We start from the raw sequence: 24,658 nt of genomic DNA on the forward strand, positions 1-24,658 counted from the left end.
AAACTTGGGGCAGGCTGTGGAAATCATTTTGTATGGCTTACTGAGAAAGGGCAAAGGGCATTTATGTCAGGTTACAAGCAATAAATGTTCTCCCTTAAAACTAAGGGTGTGCAAATATGATAAAATTTTTAATATTATCGGGTATTATATTTTTAATATTAGATTCAAAACTAGGTATTGGAAAGTTTTCGAAAATTTGGTTGGATGGAAATATTTGAAACTAATTGAATATATTGCTGGCTGTGCGGGAGCAAACATGGTTCTTAGCGTTTGTTTCTATCTAATCTAAAAATATGTGTCTTATTTCGTGCGGAATTTTGTGATAATTTCGTACTGCTGGTGAAATTTCACCTAAGAAGCATGCAGAAGCCAATGGACAGGTAAGCTGTGCAGGAAAACCAGCCTCTTACTATCAAGGGATATGAGTTTGCAGACAGCGAGGGCACACTCTTTTGCAGGTGCCACCCCCAATCCTGAGCTCATTGCTCGACAGCAAATGCGATGAGTGACAACTGGCACAGGGTCAAATGCCTCCCAGTTTACGAGCAGTTGATGCTGCATAATAAGGCATAGGTTGGCGAGAACAGACAGCTAGTGGGAATTGCTCAGTTTTCTAAGTTAATGTTAGCCAAATATGCAATCATTCGGTATAACGGCTCACTAGTTTAATTTTTTGCCATTGACAGTATAATTGCAAAGTTTCAATATGTTTAAATAGCCCCACTTGCTAATAAATGCATCCACATATCATTATTTGATATTAGATTTGACATTCAAAGCTAAGTACAGTTTTACACCTTTATAGCGAAGTTCTTGGAGCTTCCAAAATCATTCATTATACAGGTAATCTTGCTCTAAAGGTTGCACACCACAGAGTTCACAATAGAACCAGGACAGACTTATTCCTTCATTATACAAGTTCGTTTTGTTGTAGATGTGCATGACTATATTCGTAGTTGATGCATATTTAAAAATATTGATATTGATAGTCGCACACCCCTACTTAAAACAAGTAATTTTTTTCTTGTGTCAGTGGCTGGTGAGCTACATTCGTGGTGGTGTTGCCACATATTCTAGAACTTGGCCACACCTTTAATCTAAACACTTCCTTATTCCCTGTTTTCACGATGGAATAAGCTGAGAAAATAAAAATGCTAGGGCCTTTTTCACTTAGAGTTGAACCCCCGTATTCAGAAATGCACTTTAATTGAAGCCCATGTTTGACTTTATCTCGATGACGCCTGGTGCAAACATGCTGAAGACGCTCATTGAGTTTCCTTCGCGACGTTCACGTCGGGTGTTATTTGGACCAAGTCAAGCATGGGCTTCAATAAGGTGCATTTCTAATTATGGGAGTAAGTGTCCTCCCAAACTTGGGTCAACTTGGGTGTGGAATAAAACAGGTGCTTAGGTTCAAGTTTACTTCTTTGTGTGCAAATGTTGAATGCCACAACAATTGTACGATTGGCTTATATGTGAAAAATATGGTACTTTGAGCAGATACATTGTTATAAGTGGCTTTCCTTGACCGTTTGTGTCTCACAGACTGTGTTGTTGAGGCTCTTTCTTCACCTGAAAAGGATCGCATGAAGCATGACGGCACAAGCATCTCAATGTGGCTGCAGAGTAAGTTTGTCAACAGTATTGAAAATGACTTAGCATATTAGTTAACTTTATGTGCTAGCCACCTTCTGTTCAATAATTCAACCACGAATATGTGGTAGTGCTTCCCATGATACTGCATTGCAGAGCATAAAAAGAAGTGAATGTGACCCCCATCTCTTCTTCCCATTTTCCCTTGTGTTTAGGGGAGCCACAAGCAACCTTAAACATGAAAAAAAAAATATATATATATATATTTTATTTCAATTTCATGTTGTCAGGAGGGATCGTTTGGATATAAAATCAATGCTAAAGAAAACACACACTATCAGGGACAATCTTTATAATGGCAATGCTGCTTGTTACTGCATAATTTTTAAAACTTAGATACTGCTTAGATTAAACTGCTTAGATTAAACTTAGATAAAACTGCTTAGATACTGTAGATTTTATATTTCAGAAGCTGTGCAGTACCTGTCCAAAAGTATGGGTATTGACAGTATAGCCTCAGAGGTAGCTATGGCATGTTATTGGACTATTGTGTATCCTCATATGCAGCCTGGGTGGTTGATTTTGGTTATATATTCAGCTCCTACTACTGCACCACCTTAAAGGGGTACCAACACATACATTAAAGTTGTAGGATCTTTACCATACACTTCTTGTGCTGAAAAGAATTGCACTTCCGCAAGTGTGAAGGTTGGATTAATAAGGTAAAATAATTTGATACTTAAGTTGGTCTTGCAATACCGAACTTGGCATCACTGGGATTGTCGGGATCTCGTAACGCAGCAAAGTTACAGTACTCATTTGAATATAAGGTGTTTTTTTCCCCAGAATTCTTGGCGTCGAAGTCACCATGCGAAACAGATAGATTCATTTGTTTTAATATGGCAGCAGCAGGGCCATACTTAAAGGGACACTCAAGCGAAACAATAAATCAGTTTAGACTAATAAAGCATTGTTTGAGAACCCTGCAGGCAGTCATTTCAAAATAGTATGATTATTAGATGAGAAAATGAAGGTTGAATTATCAATATTTGAATTTCGTGCCAAAACCCCGATGCCGGTACGTCAGTGTGGCGTCAAGGACTCCAAAGTATGTTTTCGCATTTGGGCCGCATTGGCCGAGTAAAGGTTCCCGAAACTTGCTATGTTTAATATTCGGTTCCTTTAGAACACAATGTAGGCAGTCTGTACCCCTGTATAAGTAAGTAGGCCCTGTAAGATGCCATCAAAATCCATAATGTCACAGCGATTAGGTGCGGGAACTTCTGGGAGGCATCACCACTCGTCTTCCGTTCTTGCACTTTTTCTGGCTTACGAAGCGTCTTGTGGTGAGAATGGTGTTTTTAAAAGTGTTGTAGAAAGGTAATTTATTGATGCAGAAGAAATCATTTTTTCTCTTTAGTATCCCTTCAAATTACAGTGCAAATTGTACCAACTAATTTAGCAGCTGAGGCAGGGCTGCATTTTCGAGCGTATGATGCATTGAGTATTAGAAAATTTGGACAGAAAGGTGGAGTGCAGGTTTCATCCAAATTTTGCCTTGAGGTGTGGCTTCGCAGCAGATGGAATTTTGTCTTATGGAGTTGTTTTACAGCATCAAAGCGTGCACTGCCGTAAAGCCACACTGCAAGGGAAAGTTCTCACTAATCCAGTTTTATCATCTCCTAGGGAACTCCACCCACTCCATGCCTCCTTGTATTGAAACTCCCTTCCAACCTATTTCATGGTCGCCATTTTGCATTTTGGCTGGGGTAGTAATTGAGTATTTCGGGCACTCCCGCCGAGTTTGAATAATCTGCCAGCTATTCTCTATCCCTTACGTTAGTGTGCACACTGAAATTCTTTTTGAGGGGGTGGGTTCCCTAATTGCAACCTCTCCTTATAATCGAATAAATATGGTAACTGGTGTCATGCACCACTGTGGCTCTTATGGTGATGTTGCTAAAAAAAATTAGAAATAAAAGGCTGAATGAAATGTCGACACTGAAGAAGACAAGGTGAATGTACATAGTGGTTCATATGATTTGATGAATTAATGTCATGTCTCTATATTCTGTCTTTCTGTTTCTCTTTCGTGTTCATTATTCACTCATATTGTGTCAGTTACGGCGACCTTGTCTTGGTTAGCATTGACACTTAAGTTAACTCCTTTTTTTTTCTTTCCCCCATTCTCTGCAGTAAAAAACTTAGCGAGTTCAAACCTCCTAAATATTCTTAATAGGAACAAATTAAGATGGCAGAAAGAAGGTTTGCATGTTATGCATGTATTTTGTCAGGATCCAACTGCCAAAGAAACAATGTAAACACTCAGAACTGACTGTTTTGTATTTATCAGGCCTCGCCAGCTTCTGTGGAGCTGTCTTCAAGAAGTACTCCATTGACTTGACAGGGCTTCTTCAGCTTGTCGCTAACCAGCTGAAGGCTGAGAGAAGGTAACTCAGTTTCAACCGAGAGTGATCACATGAACTGTCGTTCATTAACTGGCTACAATAGGTGTGTGTTTTCTTTCCTTTCATAAGCCTGGACCTGCTGGTACTCAAGGAAATAGTGCAGAAAATGACTGGCATTGAGTCTACTGAGCAGGCCACTCAAGATCAACTGGAGGCTATGTGTGGAGGAGAGCTCCTCAAAGCTGAGGTGAACTTGATACCTCCATACTTTGCTTTAAAAACACTGTAGCGTTTTGAGGCGCATCGCCAGGTGTATGTGTAGGGTACGGCAAAGTAGAAAAAGTGTGGCTTCCCACCTGGAGTGGAGATTTTGTAGAATATGTGACTTAAAACTTTAGTTAGATGTACCTTATAGCTCAGCTAACAACTCTATGACCTGTGCCATATGTTAATGCATGTGTTGCACACAGGTGGCATTAAAATAACTGTGTGCTTGGTATGTTGGGAATCATACTTGATACTACAGTGCAAAATTAAAAAGTACAAGAAAGACAAGGCGTACAAGCACTTCAGTGCTTTGCCCGTCTTGTCTTTCTTTTTGTATTGTGTAATTTCGCACTGTAGTTACAGGTGGTGTGTTCACTAAGCAGCCATCATGGCTGCATTCTAGTGGAGGCAGAAATTAAAAATAGCCTTATAATGATGCTTTGTCAATTAAATGGATCAAACTCAGTCCTACACCATAATGTACCTCATAGCACTTGCTGGCTCGTCATGTTAAAAAAGAAATGTCAGTCAGTCATTCAAAGCTCTCGCAATGACTGCTGTCCAGCTGAAGTAGACAGTGGATGAACAAGGGGCACCTGCTTGCAGGGAGGCTACTTCCACCAGTTGAGGAACACGAAGAAGTCGTCGCAGCGGCTGAAGGATTCATTGCTGGAGCAGGACCTGGCACTTCCCCTGTGTTTACTCATGGCCCAGCAGAAGAATTGCATCCTTTACAGAGAGCAGGAGGCCTCACATCTGAAGCTAGTCGGCAAGCTGTATGACCAGGTGATGGCATGCTGCAATTTAAACATTCTTCAGAACTACTGGTGCCTTGCGGTGCCCGTGTCCTACTAGGATCTACTGAATTTGGCGTCGCATGTTGGGGCACATGCATTGCATTTTAGCTTTTCGCTTCGGCCCACGGCGCTCATGGCTGTGTATGGTGTTTAACACCAAGAAACATACCTGCTAACTCCCAAATTTTCTCTAAAGTTTACAAATTAGGCTTGTTTTATGATATTATGAATGTTTCGTCAAGTTTTACGAAAAATATTTATTTTTCGTTAAACATTTTGCTTGTCGGTTGTGGGGATGCGTGACTCTCGCGCGTCCCCTGATGTTTTTCCCGCATAGCGCGTCTCCTGCAGGGCGGCTTCGCCCGCCGCGTGGCCTGGCGCCCGCGGCACTCGGAGTGGTTGAAGCGCAGTGCGAGAGATGGCGCTAGTGTTGCGCTGCTAACGCCGCCGAGAGGCGAGGTTACTTGGGCGCCGAAAGGAAGGCACTTGCTCTCTTTGGGTTCGGGAAGCGAGCGGGAGCGGACGTGCCGCCCGCGCGTGCGCCGACCATGCTTCTGCGAGACCGTCTCGCGTGGCTGCCTTCGAACGTGCCACCATTCGCGTGACTGTACACGCGAACGACCAGGCGTTGGGATCCAGCATGGGGCGAACATATTCGCTCGCAATGCGGTCGCGGTAAGTCGGACTTCTAGATTTGTCGCGCGCCCATCGGCATGTTTTGGGGATAGCAACTCGGCTAGCAGGCATTGATCTATGAAAGGTGCAATAAATGCCCTTGTGACTGTTTGCACTACTGTGTTGTCGTTCCTTTGTCCCCAAGAGTACGGAGGAGAACCCCGTATCTCCCACACGGTTTTCTTCCATATACTTTGGAGTCTTCTGATAGTGAAGGGACACCAGATGGGTAGTTGCTTGAGCAAGATTATTCAAACAGGTTCCTGAAGCAGGTGAAATCAGCAACAGCAAAGTTGCTGAAAGAATCACTATAATATAAGAACTGTGTTTGTCAGTTTCAGCTGTTTGAAGTTTGCTGCTGCTTGCCTGCTCTGTCTAAAGGTGAATCATCATTAATAAAGTGTCTGTGTATCACACAAAAGCATGAGATCAGAGCAGGCTTTAAAAGATAGGTGCTATTATTCTCCCTTCCAGCGTTGTGTCATCTATTGTGCATTACGTCTTTTAAGGTTACCAGGTTAGAATGTGTGTGAAGATATGCAACCATTTCAGTCATTGAGAATGCATCGTAGGACCAGCGTGAATTAGCAAGGGAGAGGAGGAAGGAAACACAGGATGAATGGTCATTTTGTCTTTCCTTCCTAGTTTCGTTGCGATAGTCCCAAGATGCATTGTGAATCCATGCAGTAATAGCTCAGTACTCTGTGATAGTCATCACAGTTTGTGGGCACAATAAAGTTGTTTGCATGGCCATATATGCTGTCGTGTTCATTAAAAATGTTGAGGTTTGGAGTGATCTAAGAAAAGTATCCTTTGATCACTGTCGTCTCTTTACAGTGCCAGGACACGCTTGTGCAGTTCTGCAGCTTCCTCTCAAGCAGCCTGAGCACAGAAGAATATGCAGGAAGGCTACCTTCAGTGGACCAACTCCTGTCAAAATTTCATGTGCAGGCAGATGTGTCTTTCTTTCTGGCTAGGCCCATGTTTGGACACCAGATCAACGTGAGTGTGCCTCTTCGCCTTCCCAACATTTCTTATTGATGCGAAAACATCAAATGGAGCAAAAAAGCCAGCGTCCAGCTTCTGTAGCAATGAAACGGCACCTGAATTTGGCTGTGGCGCCACTTCACGAGCGCATCTCAACGGAGCAAAGTGGGTTAATTAAAGGGAGCACCTGCTGCTGCAGTAGCGTGCCGGGTGTTGCGTGAGGGGAGAGGGCATCACCGCTGTGTTATCCGGGCCTATTGCCTGCGTTGTTACTGTGCCTCCGTAAGGCCAAATCAAAACCCGCCAAGCATCTCGGCGCGTTCGCTTGCCCACAAAGAGTTCATAACTTGAAGGACCATTCAGCAGCATTCAATTGGGCATTAATGCTTTTGCATTCACAACTCATAAGTGTTTACGGGTCCTCAGACTTTTTTTTTTTTTTTTTTTTTTCAACAAGCTAATGAATGCACTTTTTTTTTCCTGGAAAATGTGCGCAAAGTTGAGGGGTGTATTTTTTATGCAGAGTGAAACTTCTGGAACCCTTCTAACTGACCTCGCATTTAAAGAGGGCCTCCTGCTGGCCCCACTATCCATGAATCGTTGGCTTCGAGTCGTGACGAAGTTTCCCGTCTCCTCTGCCATCAAAATTGTTTGTCTATTGAAGCGGATGTCATACCAACCATGCTACGCTGCCATTATGTCGCAAATGAATGGAGCCGAAGCTTGAAGGGTTGCAAAGTACTTTAGCACTGTAACCACACCACCACTCATAGGCACCACGAAAATAGTGTCAATTGGGTTTTCACATGGAGGAAGAAAAGCATAGGAGAGCCCCAGCTAGCCCAGATAAGTTGTGGATGCCCAGTGGTGTTTTTTGCAAAGGACCACTGGCACTAGTGTGCCAAACCTCAATGTTGCCATAGCAACCGCACTCCTGAAGCTCTCATTGCTGCTCTTGGCCACGGAAAAGTGAGGTAAAATTTTTCGACACGTCTTCCTTGCAGCACATTCTGTTCACGAGAGAAGCCGACTTTGGAGTGTGGTGTGTAAGCTTGAAAGTTGTGTTTTGGGTCTGAGTGTGAGTGTCAGCCAGCAACAAAGATACTCAAGCAATCACGGCACGGGTCTTTGTCTTCAACGTGCCACGAAGAAACACAGGAGCGCGACTGCCTAACTAAAACCTAAAACTGCTAGAGAGGTTTCGTAGGCTTTGTTGTGACGTGCATCGGCAGCCCACACTTAAGGAGGCCCTTAGCAATGCAAGGTCAAAGCTTGCTCCTACCTGCCCTGGTGAGCTGATTGGAGGCCCAAAGTGAAAGCACACCAACATGGCTGCACTTCCGTCTTCAAAAATGTGATGTCAGCACCTCTCCTATTTTGTTCCTTTCCTCCATGGGTTGTGACAACAAACAAAAAGTTTTGACTTCGGTCGACTTGTCTTTGGGATTGGATCGAAACCTAAAGGTTCAGGTTGCCAATGTAACGCTAAAACCTGTAGGATTTAGAATATCGTATTTACTCGCATAATGATCGCACTTTTTTGTCAGAAAAATTGACGCAAATTCATGGGTGCGATCATTACGGGGGTTAAATTTCCTGCAAAAAAAAAATTTCTTTTTGTCCCGCGTTTGCTGCGGGATGCGGGTGCGGGACACCAAAACCAAAATGGCGGCTGGCGGAGCAAGCCGAACGCGCCGAACGCGATTTTTTTTTCTTCTCGTGAGTACATTACGTGCATTGAAACAGTTTCTTCCGTATCAGTGATGAATAATATCGTTAATATCGGCAAGTTTGCAGCAATAACGTAGCCATGTCCACTTCTAGGGGGCAGAAACAGATGGCCGCGCTTAGCTGCCAGTGACAGAAACGCATGGCCGGCGTGCTGCGGAAACTGCGGCATCTGTCTTCACTACTATCCTAACACGGCACGTTTCCTCTAAGGGTGGGTGAATATCTTAGCTGTGTTACAAGTGTCGACGTATGAATAGGGTACAGTTTTGACGTATCAGTGTAAACGTGGCTACTATCATTGCCGCGCGCGATTTGTTGCGTGCTCACGAGTGCAGGTGAAAAGGCGCCTTTTTTGTTTTTGTTGACCACAACCATTGTAAAGCCTACTCATAATAAAGGCAAGTTTGGTTGTACCTCTTTTTGTCATGGAAGTGCGGAAAGTGATGAAAGTAATGAAATGAGGCATCTACTTAAGAATGTTTGGTGCATGCAGACGAGTCGTTCGCGTAGCATTCGACAGATGGTAAGCGCGATCATTATTAGCTAGACTTGGCACACGACATATCGCTGCGGCAAGTTCGGGGTGCGATCATTACATGGGAAATAAAAAAAATCGAATTTTGACGACAAAATTCAGGGGTGCGATCATTACGCGAGTGCGATCATTATGCGAGTAAATACGGTATATGCTTTAAAATCATCAGTTTGGCCATTATTTGAATATAATGGGAGGGTTGACTTCAAACTACAAAAATATTGAAAAAGCTCAAGTTGCAATCAAGTAAAAGCAATAAATGTCTGTCTGATACGTTTGTAGCTTGTCCTTGCCAACTAGCTCGCTCTCCTAGTTCTCTTTCCTTTTGCAGTGTGCAGCCATAACAATTTTCTATGCATTTTGAGTGCTGCCTGTGCAGTCACTATGAGCCATTATGCACAATTTGCAAAGTGGCAAGGACTAATTTCAATAATAGGACCTTTGCAAAATGCATTTTTCTCTCAAATTTTTTTTACTGGTTCTAGTTGATAGCACTGTGACATTGCACAATAGCAGCACAAGTGCTATGAGGCTTGCCAAAATGAGTGCTGTCCTTCAGATTATTAGATTGTTGGTGCTGCAGCATTAATGTGATGGCCCACAAGCCTCCCTTCTGACGACTTGCAGACTCCAGTGCTGCTTAGATTTAGTGATCAGATCAAAACGAGTGTGTTGACTGTCACAACAATTTGGGCTTGTTGGTATGGCCGTATCTAAAATAATTGTAGCACAGGTACATCGAGAAGAAGCCATGTACATGTGCTACAATCGTCAATGATGTGTCCATCGGCTGTCATAGCAGTGTTCACACTTCGTGATGCCAAGTGCACAGCTTCCAACTGTTAAAGCTACTCATTCAGTACTCAGAGGCAGTCCACTACATGTATGGCACTAATATAAAACATGGCATGCATTGTGCAATATAATTAGATGTGATATTAACATTCGTACCAGCAAGAATACCTGGGCTGCAGTTTTGACACTCTTCCACTGCTTTATTATCACTGTGGTGCTCAACCTGCTCTGCTTATCCTGTTCTGGTTTTCTGCAGCTCAAGTTTGATGAAGCCAAGAGGAAAGACAAGAGCTTCAAGACCCTGGCTGCTGCTCAAAAGGTAAATTTAAAACAAAGGTGTGCTTTTCAGCATTTTGCTATGTTTACCTTTAAAAGTTTCTATGTAGCATCTTCTCTTTCTTGCTTTCTTACTAAATTTATTATTCTTGTTCCAAGGTGCATTTAGGGAAGCAATTCATCTTATCGAGAAAAAAAGAGAGAGAGAGGAAAACAAAAATGTGTCACTAGACATCTTGACAGCAATTTCCTTAGTGTATCAACATAGTATGCAGAGTTTCATGGTGGTCGCACACTGAAAGATGTCTCTCAGTGTGAGGTAGTCTTTTTAGTAATCTGGTACAGTAGTATACAGGCATCATATCCTAATGGAAGATTATATGACAATGCACTTCCTATTAGTAAAAGAAGTGAAATGTGGGTTTGAAGTAAACTATGCTAGCACCTGCTGTGACAAAGAACCTGCTATGAGAAATTAAAGAGAAGAATGTGGTGAATGCAAGTTTTTCTACAAAAGTGTGGCTCATGCATAAAATTAAGGTGCATGAATACACGGACCTTGTGCATTTGTTGAGATGCTGCATTAAACTGGCCCTGACTACCTTTCCTAGAAGCCTCAAAACTAATTGGAACAAATGAAATGCTTCCAAGGAATATACGTTAAACCACAATGAAACGAACTTCAGTATAACGAAATTGTCGTAACGAAGTATTTCTTTTCATAACCTCTTGTGCATAGAACACCATGTATCTAGAACCTCAATATAACGAAGTGTGTTTTGTGGAGATTCGCGGCTTTCACACGTCCCCTGATACGTTTTCACGCATAGCTCCTGTCTCCTGTAATCCGGCTTCGCCATTTGGCTTGGTGACAGTGGCAGTCAGTCAGTGGCAGTCAGTCTGGTTGAAGCGCATTGCGAGAGATGGCGCGAGTGAACGCCACCTAACAGCGGGGTTACTTGGGCGTAAAAAGGAGAAGGCTCTTGCTCTTTGGCTCGGGGTCGGCAAGCGGCGCAGACATTCTGCGCGTGTGCCAATCCATGTTTCTGCGAGACCGTCTCACGAGGCCTTCCCCGGAATGGACGAACACGATCGTTCGAACAAGCCGCTATTCGCGCGTGACCGTACATGCGAGCGCCCAGGCATTGGTTTCCAGCATGGAGCGAACATATTCGCTCGCCATCCCGTCGTGGTGAGTTGGACTTCCACGATTTGTTTCGCGTCCATCGGCATGTTTTGTGGGTAGCAACTCGGCTAGCAGGCATTAGTCTATGAAAGGTGCAATAAATGCCCTTGTGATTGTTTGCACTACTGTGTTGTCGTTCCTTTGTCCCAAGAGCACGGGTGAGAACCCCACAGTTTGAATGCAATTTCAGTATAACTACATTTTACTGCCGCTGCAAAAGAATGCCGAGACGATAGATTGAAACTTCTGTGGACACAGACACTTGAATGATTGAATTATAAGCAGCTGCTTGCAAACGCACCTCTCTAATCACTGGCTTCGCCTTGCCTCGTGACAAGAGTGACCACTGAAGTGGAGCCGCATCAGTTTTCATTTAAAGTGCAAATCTGATAAGATCCTATCGTGCCCTGCACACTGTGTGCTTTAGGTGCGAGTGACAGTGTGCGAGGGTGGCACAAGTTAGATGGTGGCTTCTCGAGTGCCACCTTCCAGCGTGAGCAAAGGAAAGAGGGGGAGGGGAGCAAGCTTGCGGCAATGCAATCAAGCGCTTGCGAGGGGGCGGAAGTTGGAGGGAGTGGGGTGTAGGTTTGCGCACGTCTTGATTTCTGGCACACGTCTCAGCTGTGGCTGAGCATGGCTGTAAGCAAAGCTGAGTGCATACGCAGTCGTGCACATTCCTTTAGAGGTAATCTGCCGCGTGTTCAGAGTGGGCATGCCAAGACTGTGTGGCATCATGTAAGGTGGCCTCCGGCAGGTTTGGTATTGGAGGTTGCGTAATCTCGAGTTTCGGTGACCCGTTGGAGCGAGAGGCAGATGAAGCATTCGCACCCACTGTTGGCACTTTTCATGATAGCGTCGTCCCAGTGTGGGAGACGCTATCATGAAACTGTCCCATTCATCGCCGACTCCTAAATTCATCAAAATTATTTGTTTTGTCATTGAAGTTTGCTTTCTTCAATTGCCCAATAATTTGGAAAATTCTGTGGCCTCTTTCCTTGTAAGAATAATTGATAGGCAACTGTACTTGTTTGCATATAAGGTCGAATTTCAGTACAAAGAAATTTCAATATAAAAAGGCAGATTGCCGCTTTTACCGACTTTGTAATATCGAGGTTTAACTGTACTACCAAAAGAATTATTGAAAAAGCGCTAGTATGAGCGGAGATATCACAAGGGCAATGTTTACTTTTCCCATTCCTCTTTAACGTCCTCTGGTCCAAAGGAGCAGGGCAGCGCTGATGGTGGCAGCCCGTCTGTGGGGCTATGTTTCATTCCCTACGTGGGCAGGTGTGGCCAAACGTGAGCAGACAGTCCGTTTCTCCCGGAAGTGTGCAATTCTTATGAAACTTCGGAATACAGATTTTTGATTACTTCAGCCTGTTTAGCCAATTGAATCATTTAATATATGCAGTAACAGTAGGACGAAGCGTGCTGTTCCAAAGGTCTTGCTTGCTTCATCTCAGCTATCGGCTAATGGCAACTCTCTATGGGAATCTGCTCTATGATGACACATGACAGCTGCCAGCCCTGCTGGCTGCTTTGAAATGGGTTAGGATGGGGCCTGTGTTTGAAAAAAGGGCGTTCTAAGAATGTACATCTTTGCACTCCGCTTGTGAACTCCATATGCCGCTTTTGATTGCAAAATTAAGCTGAGTTGTTCATAGTTGCAGTTGCATATACCTAGTACTACCTGCTGCATGTGTGAATGCAGTAAACCCTCGTTTATTCGACCCTTATAATTAGGAAAATCGAATAATTCAGACCTGTCCTTTGGTCCTGGCAGGTGTGTGCATTATTTAATGCAATGAAATGCATTAATTCGAATGTATTTGGCCGCACATCGGTCAATTCGGACAACTCTCGGAGCTTGGCGAGTGCAGAGTGCTGTAAATGTGCGACGCAAAAGAGCAAAAACGGCATTAGCGTCCATTGAAAGAAGTGCCGTAGTTCGCATCGCCTTAGTCATCAGTGGAAATAATACGTAAATGACAGCAATCCGAGAACGCTTCGTGCCTGTTTGTGTATTTAAAGCCTTTATTCTTGCGTTTACTGCCGCGCATAGCACCGCTTTGGCCACGTGCCTTCTTGGCTGCATAGTAGCCATCCATGATCCGTGACTCAGTGTGTGCGTCGGCTGTGCGCCTTCATAACTGCAAGGTCGCCATCCATGATTGCGTCAACAGCGGCCGCAGTTTCGGTCGCAGCGGTTGCGGCAAACAGTAGTTCAGATTATACTCAGTGCAAAGCTGTAAAGGATGTCGAGCACCGTCTACATCACGATGGGCGGTAACCTGGTGAAAAAATGATCAGGAGCCGTATTCTGAAACAATCAGTTTCAGCGACACTATCACCTCAGCCACACCTTCGACATCAGGGCGTGCTGATTAGCTGTTTTAGCAAAATTGGATGAGCTGATTGGCTGGTTGAGCACTAACTACATTCAATTTTGCTCAACGAGCCAATCAGTGCATGCCTGATGGCGATACTATCAACGAGGCGGTAGTGTCGTCAAAGTGTATCATTTCAGAATACGTCCCTAGGATGTGCGAGTGGTAGTGAAAAGCATGTCTCAGATTAAGAGGTGCGTTGTGAAGGAAGTCTCGAGGCCTTCGCCACTGCAAGCACTGATCATTCACAAGATGGTGACAATTGCAGCTTCTGCACTGCTTTTCTGCAAAATAGAAACAGAATTTGCCGATTCACTCACTAAATAGAAGTGTGTTGATATAGTAAGCATTTGTTTATTGTTTTCTTGATGCCCTCAATAATTCGACTTGGGTTAATTCGGACATTTCTTTTCGGTCCCGTGAAGCCCGAATTAACCAGGTGTGACTGCATATGCTGCAGCAGGATTTTCTATTACCTATAGTGTTTGCAACTGGTTTGTTAGAGGGGTTCTAAACCAACCCTCAGGCTTGGTAAAAAAACACAGTCCACGGATAGCATATGCTGCTGTGAAGATCTCGGCTAATTTTTGCAGTCGTGTACGGCGAATGGAGCACGCAAGCAGATTGCAAAGTCACCTTTGTATCAAATGCTTTTTATTGAACAGAAGCCTGGTCCTCATTCTTTTCTTGACGCTTTATTCTGTATTGTAACAGACTCCCATACATGGCTGCTTTTGGCCAATAGCTGACATCAGTCAAGAAGGGTGTTATGATCAATGCGCTTCTTGCTACTATTACTGTGTATATTTATTGACACACTTTAATAAACAGGCTGAAATAAGCAAAAATCTGCTTTCCACTTCCAATAATAATTGCACACTTTTGGATGAAGCCTACTATTGTCTGCTCATGTTCTGTGGTAGCCGACGTGCGGTGCCGAACAGTACGCTTGTATGCGTGCGCCTAGTGTGTTGACTGGGCTCGCTATGTGCGATCGACCATCTGCCATTTGATGTGCGCACAGGTGTATATTCTATCGAGCCCTGTTCACTGTCGCACTGCATCCGTCAACCTTCACTTCCCTGTACCCCTTGGGCACACAGATACATGTCTGTGGTAAGCAGGGTTTGTCCATTTATTACTCACAGCAGCCGCTTCTTTCTCATCCTTCCGCATGGCTATTTTGAATGCCACAAATGCATCGTCCGCTGTCACATGCAGGAACACTGTACAACTCGCTGACCTGCAAGGCATTTATTGTACATTATGAATCCACCGAAGACGGCAACAGTAGCTAGACTGCATAGGAATTAAGCTTTGACCCCCCGGCTTATTGGTGTCTTAGCCGTCGGGTCTCTCCAATTTTCAACTAGTTTTGAACACTCAAAAGCCTATCACCACGCGAAACTTTAGGTCAAACCACTTGCACGCTTGCTCCCAATTGCTCCTGGTTAGGTGCCTTGTCAGACCTCGCTTCATATTGAGCTATTCATAGCGCTTCAAAATGTACAAGTTTGATGTGGCTACTATCCCTTGGTCAAGCTTGTGCTGGACAAAGACAGTCCACACCATCTGGCATGGCTACACTGGAGCATATGAGAGCGAGTGGGCGCTGAAGCCCTGTCATGCGCAAAGCAAATGCTGCGCACACTCACTGCAGAGACATATAGCTGTGGTCTGCTACATAGCATAGATACCGCTTCCGATGTGGAGTGTCGCGAGGAGTCCACTGGCTGAGTACACTGCGGCCTGCTGAGGACAACTGCGTTTGGCACTTCGTAGGCACCAAAATTGGAAATAGTGGCATCTACGTAAGCATCCAAAATCAAATTTGAACTGCTCACCTTGGGGACATTCAGTAGGCACAGCATTGTGGGCATGTCCCGCTCCGCCGTGACCTTCGCAGTGCAAGTCATTGAAGAAGGAAAGGAAGCATCGCTCACGTGATGTTTCTTTGCCAATAACTCAGCTTCTGCTGAACACATTGAAGCGGCAAAGTATTTCTGCAATAGTCTAATTTGACTTCATATGCATTTCTCGACTGCGATAAAAAAGTGGTGCTGGACCCCTTTAAGGCTTTTGTGAATGTTGATTTGTTCAGTTCATTAAAGAAAGGTCTTCTTGGTTTGTGGTCTCTGACTTTTCATGTTGAAATCCTTTAGCTATGTGAAGGAGCAGTGAATGTTGGGGAATGTGTTCTGTGCAGCGCTTACAGCTCCATTTAACGCTTTCCTCTCTAGCTCCAGCGCTACGTAGACGCCGTGGACCAAGTGATGTCCCAAGTCGTTGAGAACATTAGGCCACTGCATCCTGCAAAAACATGGGAAGACCTGAGGTGAGTGGGTAGAGCTGATGCAACTGAGGGTGCCTTGCACTTTGCATTGGAGAAAATCAGTCAGAAATTGCAACTTTAGTCATTCTTCATTAGAGAGCTTCAGCTTGTCTGGTATTCAGGTAAATGCACCTGCGCTGGCCATTTTACCAGATGAGCAGAGGTACGAACATGGACGGCCTGCACGGGGGCAGCAACCTGGTGGGCTCAGAGCTCAATCAGACACAGAGCTAATATATTGCAGTAATCAAGTGTATTCTAATTCGTTGCTGGTGTAAGTTTCAGCATTGGCATAATTGTGTTGCTGCTGTAAATTTACACCAGCAGCAAAGTAAGATACACTTCGTTACTGCAATATTAGCTGTAGTTGTCTGGTTGAGCTCTGAGCCACCAGGTGGCTGCACTGTGCAAGCCGTCGACGTTCGCTCAAGTAAAACTCCCAGTCCGCTTGTGTTTACTGGAATAAGACACGCTAAAGCTCTCTATTATTGCGATTCTGATGCCTTTCTGCACCTATCTAAGAATGTTGGTTCAAAAAGAAATTCTGGCATTTCCTTCATTATCATGATAAAGACTTGGACCTGCAAGTGTTGCACTTTAAATGGAGCAAATTAACCCTCATACAGTCCAGCCTGCTTATAACGAACCTGAGTGTTACGCGGCGTCTGTTCATTAAACGCTGAAGTTCATGGTAAGTGGGCAGTGCGTGACGGCGAGGAGAAGGTAGAGGGGCACGAAACGGATAGTTCGCCTCCCAAGGAGGCTTAGGAAAACAAACCGCGCGCACAATGGGGTCGGAGGTCATCGTTATTTCACTCAATTCATATTAGAAAATTTTGATATTCGCACACCCCTAATTCTGCGTTTTCCACTGGCATTATTAAGGTAATTGTGTAGAAATGTTCTGACAGCCAGGAATGGTTGATCAGCACTATGTACTTTCATGTGGCTTATTTTCTGTGTCGGGACATACAAGGCGTTGCGTGTTGCAGCACTGAAAGGACCAGAGTGCTGTTCTAGCTCAAGTGTTAGTTGCAGTGAACTCTCATCTGTAATACTTTCTTTGAGTTAACTTTGTATCCTTTGGTCTCATTATCACCACAGCCCGCAGTTCTATGTGACCTTTTGGTCGCTGTCCATGTATGACCTGCATGTACCTACATCCAGCTACCAGCGTGAGATGCAGAAACTGAGAGATGCATCCAATTCTGAAGAGACAAAGGACATGGTAAGTATTGTTAAATATTCAAAGTATTCTCTAGCTACCTCCTTGAATTTTTCACATCTTCAGTCAGGGTAGCCTCTAAGCTGCAGCTGGTTCATTGTGCTGTGAACAGGTGTTTCACCCTGACGTCCTCTCCTCTGACGTTCTCTCCTCTCATATACATCCGATGGTGTGTCAGTCATAGGTTGGCATCTCACTCACCAGTACAGCGACTCATACTCGCTTCACACTTACTTCACAGGTATGAAATAAATCATTAGTGAATGATGAAGGGTGTGAGTGGACGTGAGTATGTATGTGAATGTGTGCTAGTTAATGGGAGTTGATGGGAATATGAGCATGAGTTAGTGCCAATAAATGTGAATGAAAGTGTCTATGAATGTGAGTGAGTGTTGATGAGTATCAGCAGGAACACGGGCGAGTACCGATGCATGTGAGTGCACATGTGTACACGTTAGTGCATTGCCTACAAAAATATTGGTGAGTGAGAATCCACTTATTCTGCTACCCTAAGAATAGTGTTGTAGTTACTGTACATGCTCCCATAGGGAGTCAGACTTGTGTCTATTTTTCTGACACCACCGTTTACTGAGTGTTGTCAAGCGGAACCTCAGAGTTTAGAAGAGAAGCGAACTCAAAACAGCTGCGCTGCCCATGCTGTGTTGCTTTCAGTGCTGCTGAGAGTACCAACACTTCAATTAATTACTGTTCATCATATTCACTTATGCCTTAGGTTCCGTTGTATTTTAAAGACAGAATTTTTGTAGTGCTTTGCTAAACTAGAACTGCAATTGTTCGTTGCATTTGTATGGGGGACATTCATACAAATGTTTCCTTCTTGTACACTGCCTTGTTTCCAGTCTAACCCAGTGCAGAGACGACCATCGCAAGTATGCTTTCTCTAAAATTATTCTATATTTAATTACGGTGTTTGCTTGTTCTAGTCGAAATAAAATATGCTGGCAACAGCATGGAAGCCTAAAGCCCCGAAAATGCCAAAACAAAAGGTAGTCATGCGATCTGTTGCCAGGAAAAGATGCCATTGCTTTGCCTATGCTTATTTGTGTACTAATGTTATGCAGTTTCGTCAAGTGCTGTTTTCTCTAAGAGGTTAATTTCATGTATGCAGTCACTAAGTTATGTGGCTTCATTCTACATATAGACTGGATGGCAATCTTTTCCTTTCAGTTTACCCTATTTATTTGATCTTCACGTGGCCCCGATATTAAGGTGCACCCAATTTCTCATGGCTAGAGACAAAGAATGGAATGCAGTCTATTGTAACATAGAACCCAAATTTCTTATGCAAAAAATGCAATATGCAGAACCCTTGGTCGTTTCCTCGCTACTTACCAGACTTTCATGGTAAGAGAGGGAAATGGTGATTTGTTCTCACTCGTAAAAAAAGAATTTACTGCATTCGAGCCGCAGTAGACCAGGCATCACTTGTAGTGACTGTATGAAAGTTGAAGGTGGGAAGACTGGTAGGATGGGACTGGGACACCACCTAATACCGCTTGTTTCATACTCGACTCTAATGCAAATGTCACACTTCAGCCCATCCACTCGCCTTGTGGTGTTCCCCCAAATCCTGTGAGCCACATTTCTGTGTCTCTCATTCTAACTTCCCACCCCTGGCAACAGTGGTCACCTTGCCATTTCCTGCCACTAGCAAACCATTGCGTAAGCATAGCATGAAGATAACGTGTTTTGTTGCTGCAGGCCCCCAGCAAACGCAAGAAGGAAAAAGACCGGTGTGATGCCCTAGCTGACAAACTGGCCGAGGAAGAGCGCAAACAGCAGGAGCACTGCACTCGGGTTCTTGCTCGACTGCGTAGTGAGAAGGATGCCTGGTTTCAGTCAAGTATGTATTTTTACTCATGTGCTGGGCTTGTCTTCTGTGATATTGTGTCATGTGCTATTCACTTGGGGTAGCCAAGTAAATAGTGCGTACCGTGTTCCTAACAGTCTAGGTACACGAATGGTTCTGAGCAAAATGTTACATTTGAAATGAGTAAAAGTGCATCACAGAAGGCTCACAAAAATTGGACATACTATAGTCAATCCCGTATATATGGAACTCTAAGGGGATCGCAAAGTAGTTCAATACCATATTGTTGCGCATATAACTCGCACCAAAATTTCAACAAATTGAACGGCAAAGTGGGGGTGCAGATTATATGCGAATATTACCATGAAGTGTGGCTTCACGGCAGCGTGCTCTGTGCTGTCGTGAAGCCACATCTCAGGACAAGGTTCTCGACCATTCTAAGTTTCGTTATCTCCTAGGGAACCCCACCTCCTCCCCATCTTTGCATGTTGAAGCTGCCTTCTCTCTTTCACGGTCGCCCGTTCTCTTCTTCAGTAGGGGTAGCCATTTTGCATTAGTAGTTAGCGAATAGCGCATGCAGCACCAGCAAACTTGTTTGTCACTCGTTCCCTCAGCACTCCCTTAGTCTGCACGAAGTGCTTTGCAGTAGAGCGGTGAGCCAAATCACTGTTGGGATTTTTAGCTCACTCACATTTGCTTCGTAGCCGTTGCTTGTGTGAGGGCTTCTCCGTCCATGAGGTCATCCGCTATCGTGTGAGTGCTAGCTGCAAAGTGGTCCAATTCACATCAGATGCCATGTGACTGATTCGTCCACAACAACGTCCGGCATGTGAATCCAGCTTTGTCAGCATCGCCGAAGAATGGTGGAGCAGAGCCGCTGGCTGAATACAGTCGCCGACTGGTAAACCAGGCACCGATAATTCGGACATGCTCGGTAGTTCGGACAGCTTTGCGGCACTGCCAATGGTCCCATAGATTTAATGTGTAAAGTTGACCGATATTTCGGACAGCCACCAGCTCTACATTCAATTATACAAACTCCGTTTGTGGTTGTTACGTATGCCGACTCTGCTGCCATTATCTCCTCTGGCAACTTCGACGAGACACCAAGTATGTCTCAGAGATTACACGTTAGACGGTAATGCCTAAGGGCTTGCCTTGGTCGCAGCACTGCGCCTCAGAGATATAACTGCAAACGCCAATCTTAGAGGCTTTGCCCTAATTGTTAGGTCGCATCAACATTATGATCATCGCATCCTATTCTTGCACTATTGCGCATGGCCCGCTCTTATCTCAGGATGTCTACCAACCGGAAAAACCGAGAATTCTCAGGGATTTTGAATAGTCTGGAAATACTTAGGGAAAACTCAGGGAATTTGTGCTCCTATCAGGAAAAATTAGCTGTAATTTTATTGAAAGGGAACTAAATTTATGGTAATGCTGGCTCGCGTAACAGAGAGGGATCGTGACAAATCGCCGTGTCGTCGGCTGGAGGAGTTGCCATTGTACAGTCACCGATCGACTTTCCGGCTGCCCGATAATTCGGGCATCCGGGCAAGAGTCAATCTGTAAGAACGGCTGAAATTTTGGACGCAAGAACCCTTCGGCGTCTGATTTTCAGGACTTATTGCTGTGACTGCAGGTCCGAAATAGCTATAATCAAAGCCACCACTGCCGCCATTTTTATTACCTCGCCGTCTTGAACCGTTGCTCTCGCATGCAGATACGCTGGCAGCAGTAGCCACCACCACGGTAAACACTAAGCCTAGCTGCTTTGACGCTCACTATTAAGCTTCTTGCCATTTGGTGCCGTGTTTTTCATTGAAAGAATTCGCCGCTGTCCGCAGTGGTACCAGCTCCATCTTCGTGGTCCTCACGATTGGCTTCGAAGCTCGGAAAGCACGGAGCGTTGCATAATGTCGGTTCCCAAAAGTCAGCTTCGCCTCAAATCCAGAAATATTATGCAGTGAAGCATAAGCATGTGACGGGGCAATCGTTACGGGACACAGAATCTACAGTCGCCGACCGTTTATTCGGACCTCACGGGGACTGCAGAAATGTCCGAATAAACAGGTGTCCGAAAAAGCAGATTAAGAAAAAGAAAATGAAATCCTTTATTTCCACGCACTTATTCGGGCTCGGCATTAGGCTTGAAGAAATCGTGAGTGCGCCGTTGCACGCTGTTCCGTTTACGCGCAATCAGATAAGCCTGAATCTCTGAGAGGGTCGCACGGTCACTATAGGCGGCTGAAAGCACAGTCACTGCTTGTGCACGCTCCGCATGCGACGGCAGCGTAGCACATGGTGCGTCGTCTTCCGACTCGGAGTCATCGTCCGGCGGTGCAGCATAGAGAATGGGTGCAGCAGAAACCTGACGAATTATCTCGCCGTCGTCGAGTTCTGCGCATGTCAGTACAGCAGTGTCAGCACCTGTGAAACTGTCAAATGAGACGGTGTCCGGAATCGCAATGCAACCACTGCGCAGGTCTCGGCAGAACATTTTCCGCGTCAGTAGGGAGCACATCGGAAGGCGACAAATCTTAGGCCTCCCGGCACCCGCTTGCCGGCATTCCCCAGCGCAGTCTGCGCGGGCACTGTCGGCGCCATTAGACACTCGACGCGATGTTTCCGTACGCCGCGTTGGAACACCGCAACCTCGACACAGCACACAAAGCAAACACCACCGTGCCGACACCAGTCGCACAAACGAAAAACGCGGCCTGCTCGCAGCGTCGTGCGCGAAAGAAACAAATCAGCTGCTGGATTGTCTTGACATGGCTTACTAAGCTGAAACCGGAACTGCTGTACGGCCACTCTATAGAACCAGGCAGAAACGATGATGATGAGCGGGGATTTCCAGTAGCGCCACTTTGTGGGGCAGCAAGGAGGCTCCGTTCAAAACAAAAATGGCTTTCAGCAAGTTGAACCATGCACCGGTCAGAGTTGGTGCATGCTGCTTTCGATAGAGTTGGCTCAAGGATTGTCCGAAAAATCAGACAAGAGGTTGCAAGGGGTCCGAACTTTCGGCAGTTGTTATACATTATGGTCTATGGGGAGAACGGCGGTGCCGCGAAGCTGACCGAATAATCGGGCATGTCCGAATTTTTGGAGTCCGGAAAATCGGTCGGCGACTGTATTTCTTAATTATACACGTGTCCACCCGCCATCTCCTGTCACAGTACGAGCACTGATATGCCTAATAAGTGCACTGGTAGGCCTTTTTGGGTGTGCTTGTGGTGATGTTAGCCCTTAACAGCAGTAAAAGATGTGCATTCATTTTTTCGTACTGCCCAATTTTTTGGACGTTTTTACGGCCCCTAGGGAGTCCGAAAAATCGGATGTCGACTGTACAACCGACGAAGAGGATGTTTCAAATAATCCGCGGGGCGAACGTGCGGTGGAAAGAGGACGAGAGCAGAAAGGACGTACACATTGAGGAATAAACGCGAGAGGAAGCTTTTTTCAAGGAGCTTGAGCTCAAAAAACCTAGTGTTCGCTGATGCCGAGATGCAGGTGTCCCTCATCCAAACGAAAATACTCTTTAAAGCAATGAAATGCAACACTTGGCCATTGTGCGCGGGCTGAGAGTATGTCAGGACAGTTGAGGTTTACATACCAGCTGTTGAGAGAGAATCTCGCTTGTAACAAAGTTCGGGCCTCATACCAATGAGCTTGCTGTCAATTGATAAAAATAGCTCATATTCCCTTCAGTCACCACGTCCACATTTGTCGATGCGACCTATTTTTGCCATATCTGTACAGTGGTAGCAAGGAATAGAGCACAAACATTAAGCTTAGGGCAAATTGAACATTCTGATAACTTAAATTGCTTCCATTTTGCTACTGAGTTATGTATCGTTACAGAGTACTGCTTTGATGAAGACACTGCCATGTTTTATGTGATGCTTGACTTGGGGCATGTCGGTAGCAACCTTGAAATATACAGTGAAACCTCGTTAAACCGTAGTCGGCCGGAGCCCGGAAAAAGTACGTACTAAACGGTAGTACTCTTTAACCGAAATAGCATGACATCGCCCACTTACCTGTAGAAAACGGAACTCAGAGAGAGTGCGATGAAAGGGGAAAAAACATGCAGTATTTATTCACTTCGCGCGACATAAGTGTTATTTTCGTTTGATGCCACGGCGGCCTAGCACGACGACAGCAGCCTCAAACTTACTCAAGCTGCGTGCCAGCTTCTCAGCCAGCCCCCCCTCCTCTCGGCAAACACTCGCACGGCAGATTCCTCGTTGGCATTACGTATTCTCCGTGCACGCGCGCACTAGTGCTGCATAAGTTCCGGGGCGCCTTTTTCATTGCCGGGTGCCGGAGTTCGGAAAATTTTTCGTTTGGAATAGTTACGTTATAGCGCCCCTGTTCTCGTTGCGACGATTGCATTCATGAGGCTGACGTAACGCGCAGCTTCTGCCACTGTCGGGCCTGAATCGCCCGTGCTGTCGCTTTCCGTGTCGTCCTCATCACTGTCGCTAGTCGACACTTCGGCAACAACAGAGGCAACGATGGCGAAAAGTCGAACCTCGTAGCCGACATCTCTTCGCGGTCGCAGCAGCGCTGCCGAGCAACTTCGCATTCCAAATGCCACACACTGTAGTCAACAGCAGATCCATGTCGCGGGCCAGCGCCGACTTCTTAGTGTCACGTTCGATAGCACGGACGATGTCTAATTTTTCTTCTATGCTGAGCACCCGGCGTCTTTTTTATCCGAGCTTCGGCATGACGCGAGTCCTCGCTTACACGACGCCATAACGCTCTCTGGCTCGGCGTCGAAATAATGTTGATGTTGATGCGGCTTCACGTGCAAACGCACAGGGCGCTTGGAGGCCGTTGTACCGATCTCTGAGGCTTCTTGTTCTGCCGGACCGCCCGGTGGAGACGACGCACCGCCGTGTTTGCGCGACGAAAAGTGGAAACGCTACGTTTTAACCGATGCGTACGCAATAAGCTGGTACGGTTTATGCGGATACTAAATACATTATGTTCAATGGCCGCTGAGTCGGGGAATTGACTTTACTACTTTTAAACCGAAACTACTGTTTAAGCGGGTACGGTTTAACGAGGTTTTACTGTATATATATTTTCTTTTTTGAAATGCTTGAGGCCAACAATAACCGGTGCATGTAATTCGAGCGGGGGATTTAATTCTCTTCATGAAGAAACGTAGCGTGACTGAGTTTACAATATTCAAATATTTAGTTACTCTGTAATTATAATGCCTCATCATAAAATGCTCAAAGAGTCATTCCACCACCTTTATTTGCTTTCAGTGGAATCTCAAGCACCATCTATGTTTCACATGTATCGACAGTCAATCATAATTCGAGACTGAAAGGGATATTCGAAAACATTTGTTTCTGTATGCATCTCCGTTTTATTCATATTTGAGAATGTTCGGCTCGGTTTGCAAATGGGATTTACCTTTTTCTTTTTTTCAAAGATATTATTCGGCGTAATAGTTCTGTGGAAGCCCGCAAGGTGGAGGTAAGTAATTAATAAAGGGAAAATGAGACATCCACCCAAACAAGCAACCCATTTGGGTTTCCTTTGTAGCAATTTCTACGTTTGGGTGGATGTCTCATTTTCCCGTTATTTAATTACTTCCCTCCACCTTGCGG

The 24,658-nt window shown here is 45.1% G+C and overlaps 1 protein-coding gene across 4 annotated transcripts in view; it reads left to right on the forward strand.

The window, feature by feature from the left end:
• The window catches only part of tho2 (THO complex subunit 2-like protein), a 113,815-nt gene that overhangs the window by 49,922 nt on the left and 39,235 nt on the right, over positions 1-24,658 (forward strand). For 3 of the 4 annotated variants that reach the window (XM_055073520.1, XM_050182723.2, XM_055073519.1), the window contains exons 16-25: positions 1,546-1,626; positions 3,947-4,043; positions 4,131-4,248; positions 4,875-5,054; positions 6,578-6,742; positions 10,045-10,107; positions 15,878-15,972; positions 17,074-17,197; positions 18,055-18,084; positions 18,917-19,058. In XM_055073520.1, coding sequence (XP_054929495.1) covers positions 1,546-1,626; positions 3,947-4,043; positions 4,131-4,248; positions 4,875-5,054; positions 6,578-6,742; positions 10,045-10,107; positions 15,878-15,972; positions 17,074-17,197; positions 18,055-18,084; positions 18,917-19,058 — 1,095 coding nt within the window. The remainder of the gene's footprint in view (positions 1-1,545; positions 1,627-3,946; positions 4,044-4,130; positions 4,249-4,874; positions 5,055-6,577; positions 6,743-10,044; positions 10,108-15,877; positions 15,973-17,073; positions 17,198-18,054; positions 18,085-18,916; positions 19,059-24,658) is intronic. The other variant, XM_050182725.2, reaches the window with a different exon arrangement.

The sequence above is a fragment of the Dermacentor andersoni genome, chromosome 4, assembly GCF_023375885.2.
Source record: "Dermacentor andersoni chromosome 4, qqDerAnde1_hic_scaffold, whole genome shotgun sequence".
In the NCBI taxonomy this organism is placed as follows: domain Eukaryota; kingdom Metazoa; phylum Arthropoda; class Arachnida; order Ixodida; family Ixodidae; genus Dermacentor; species Dermacentor andersoni.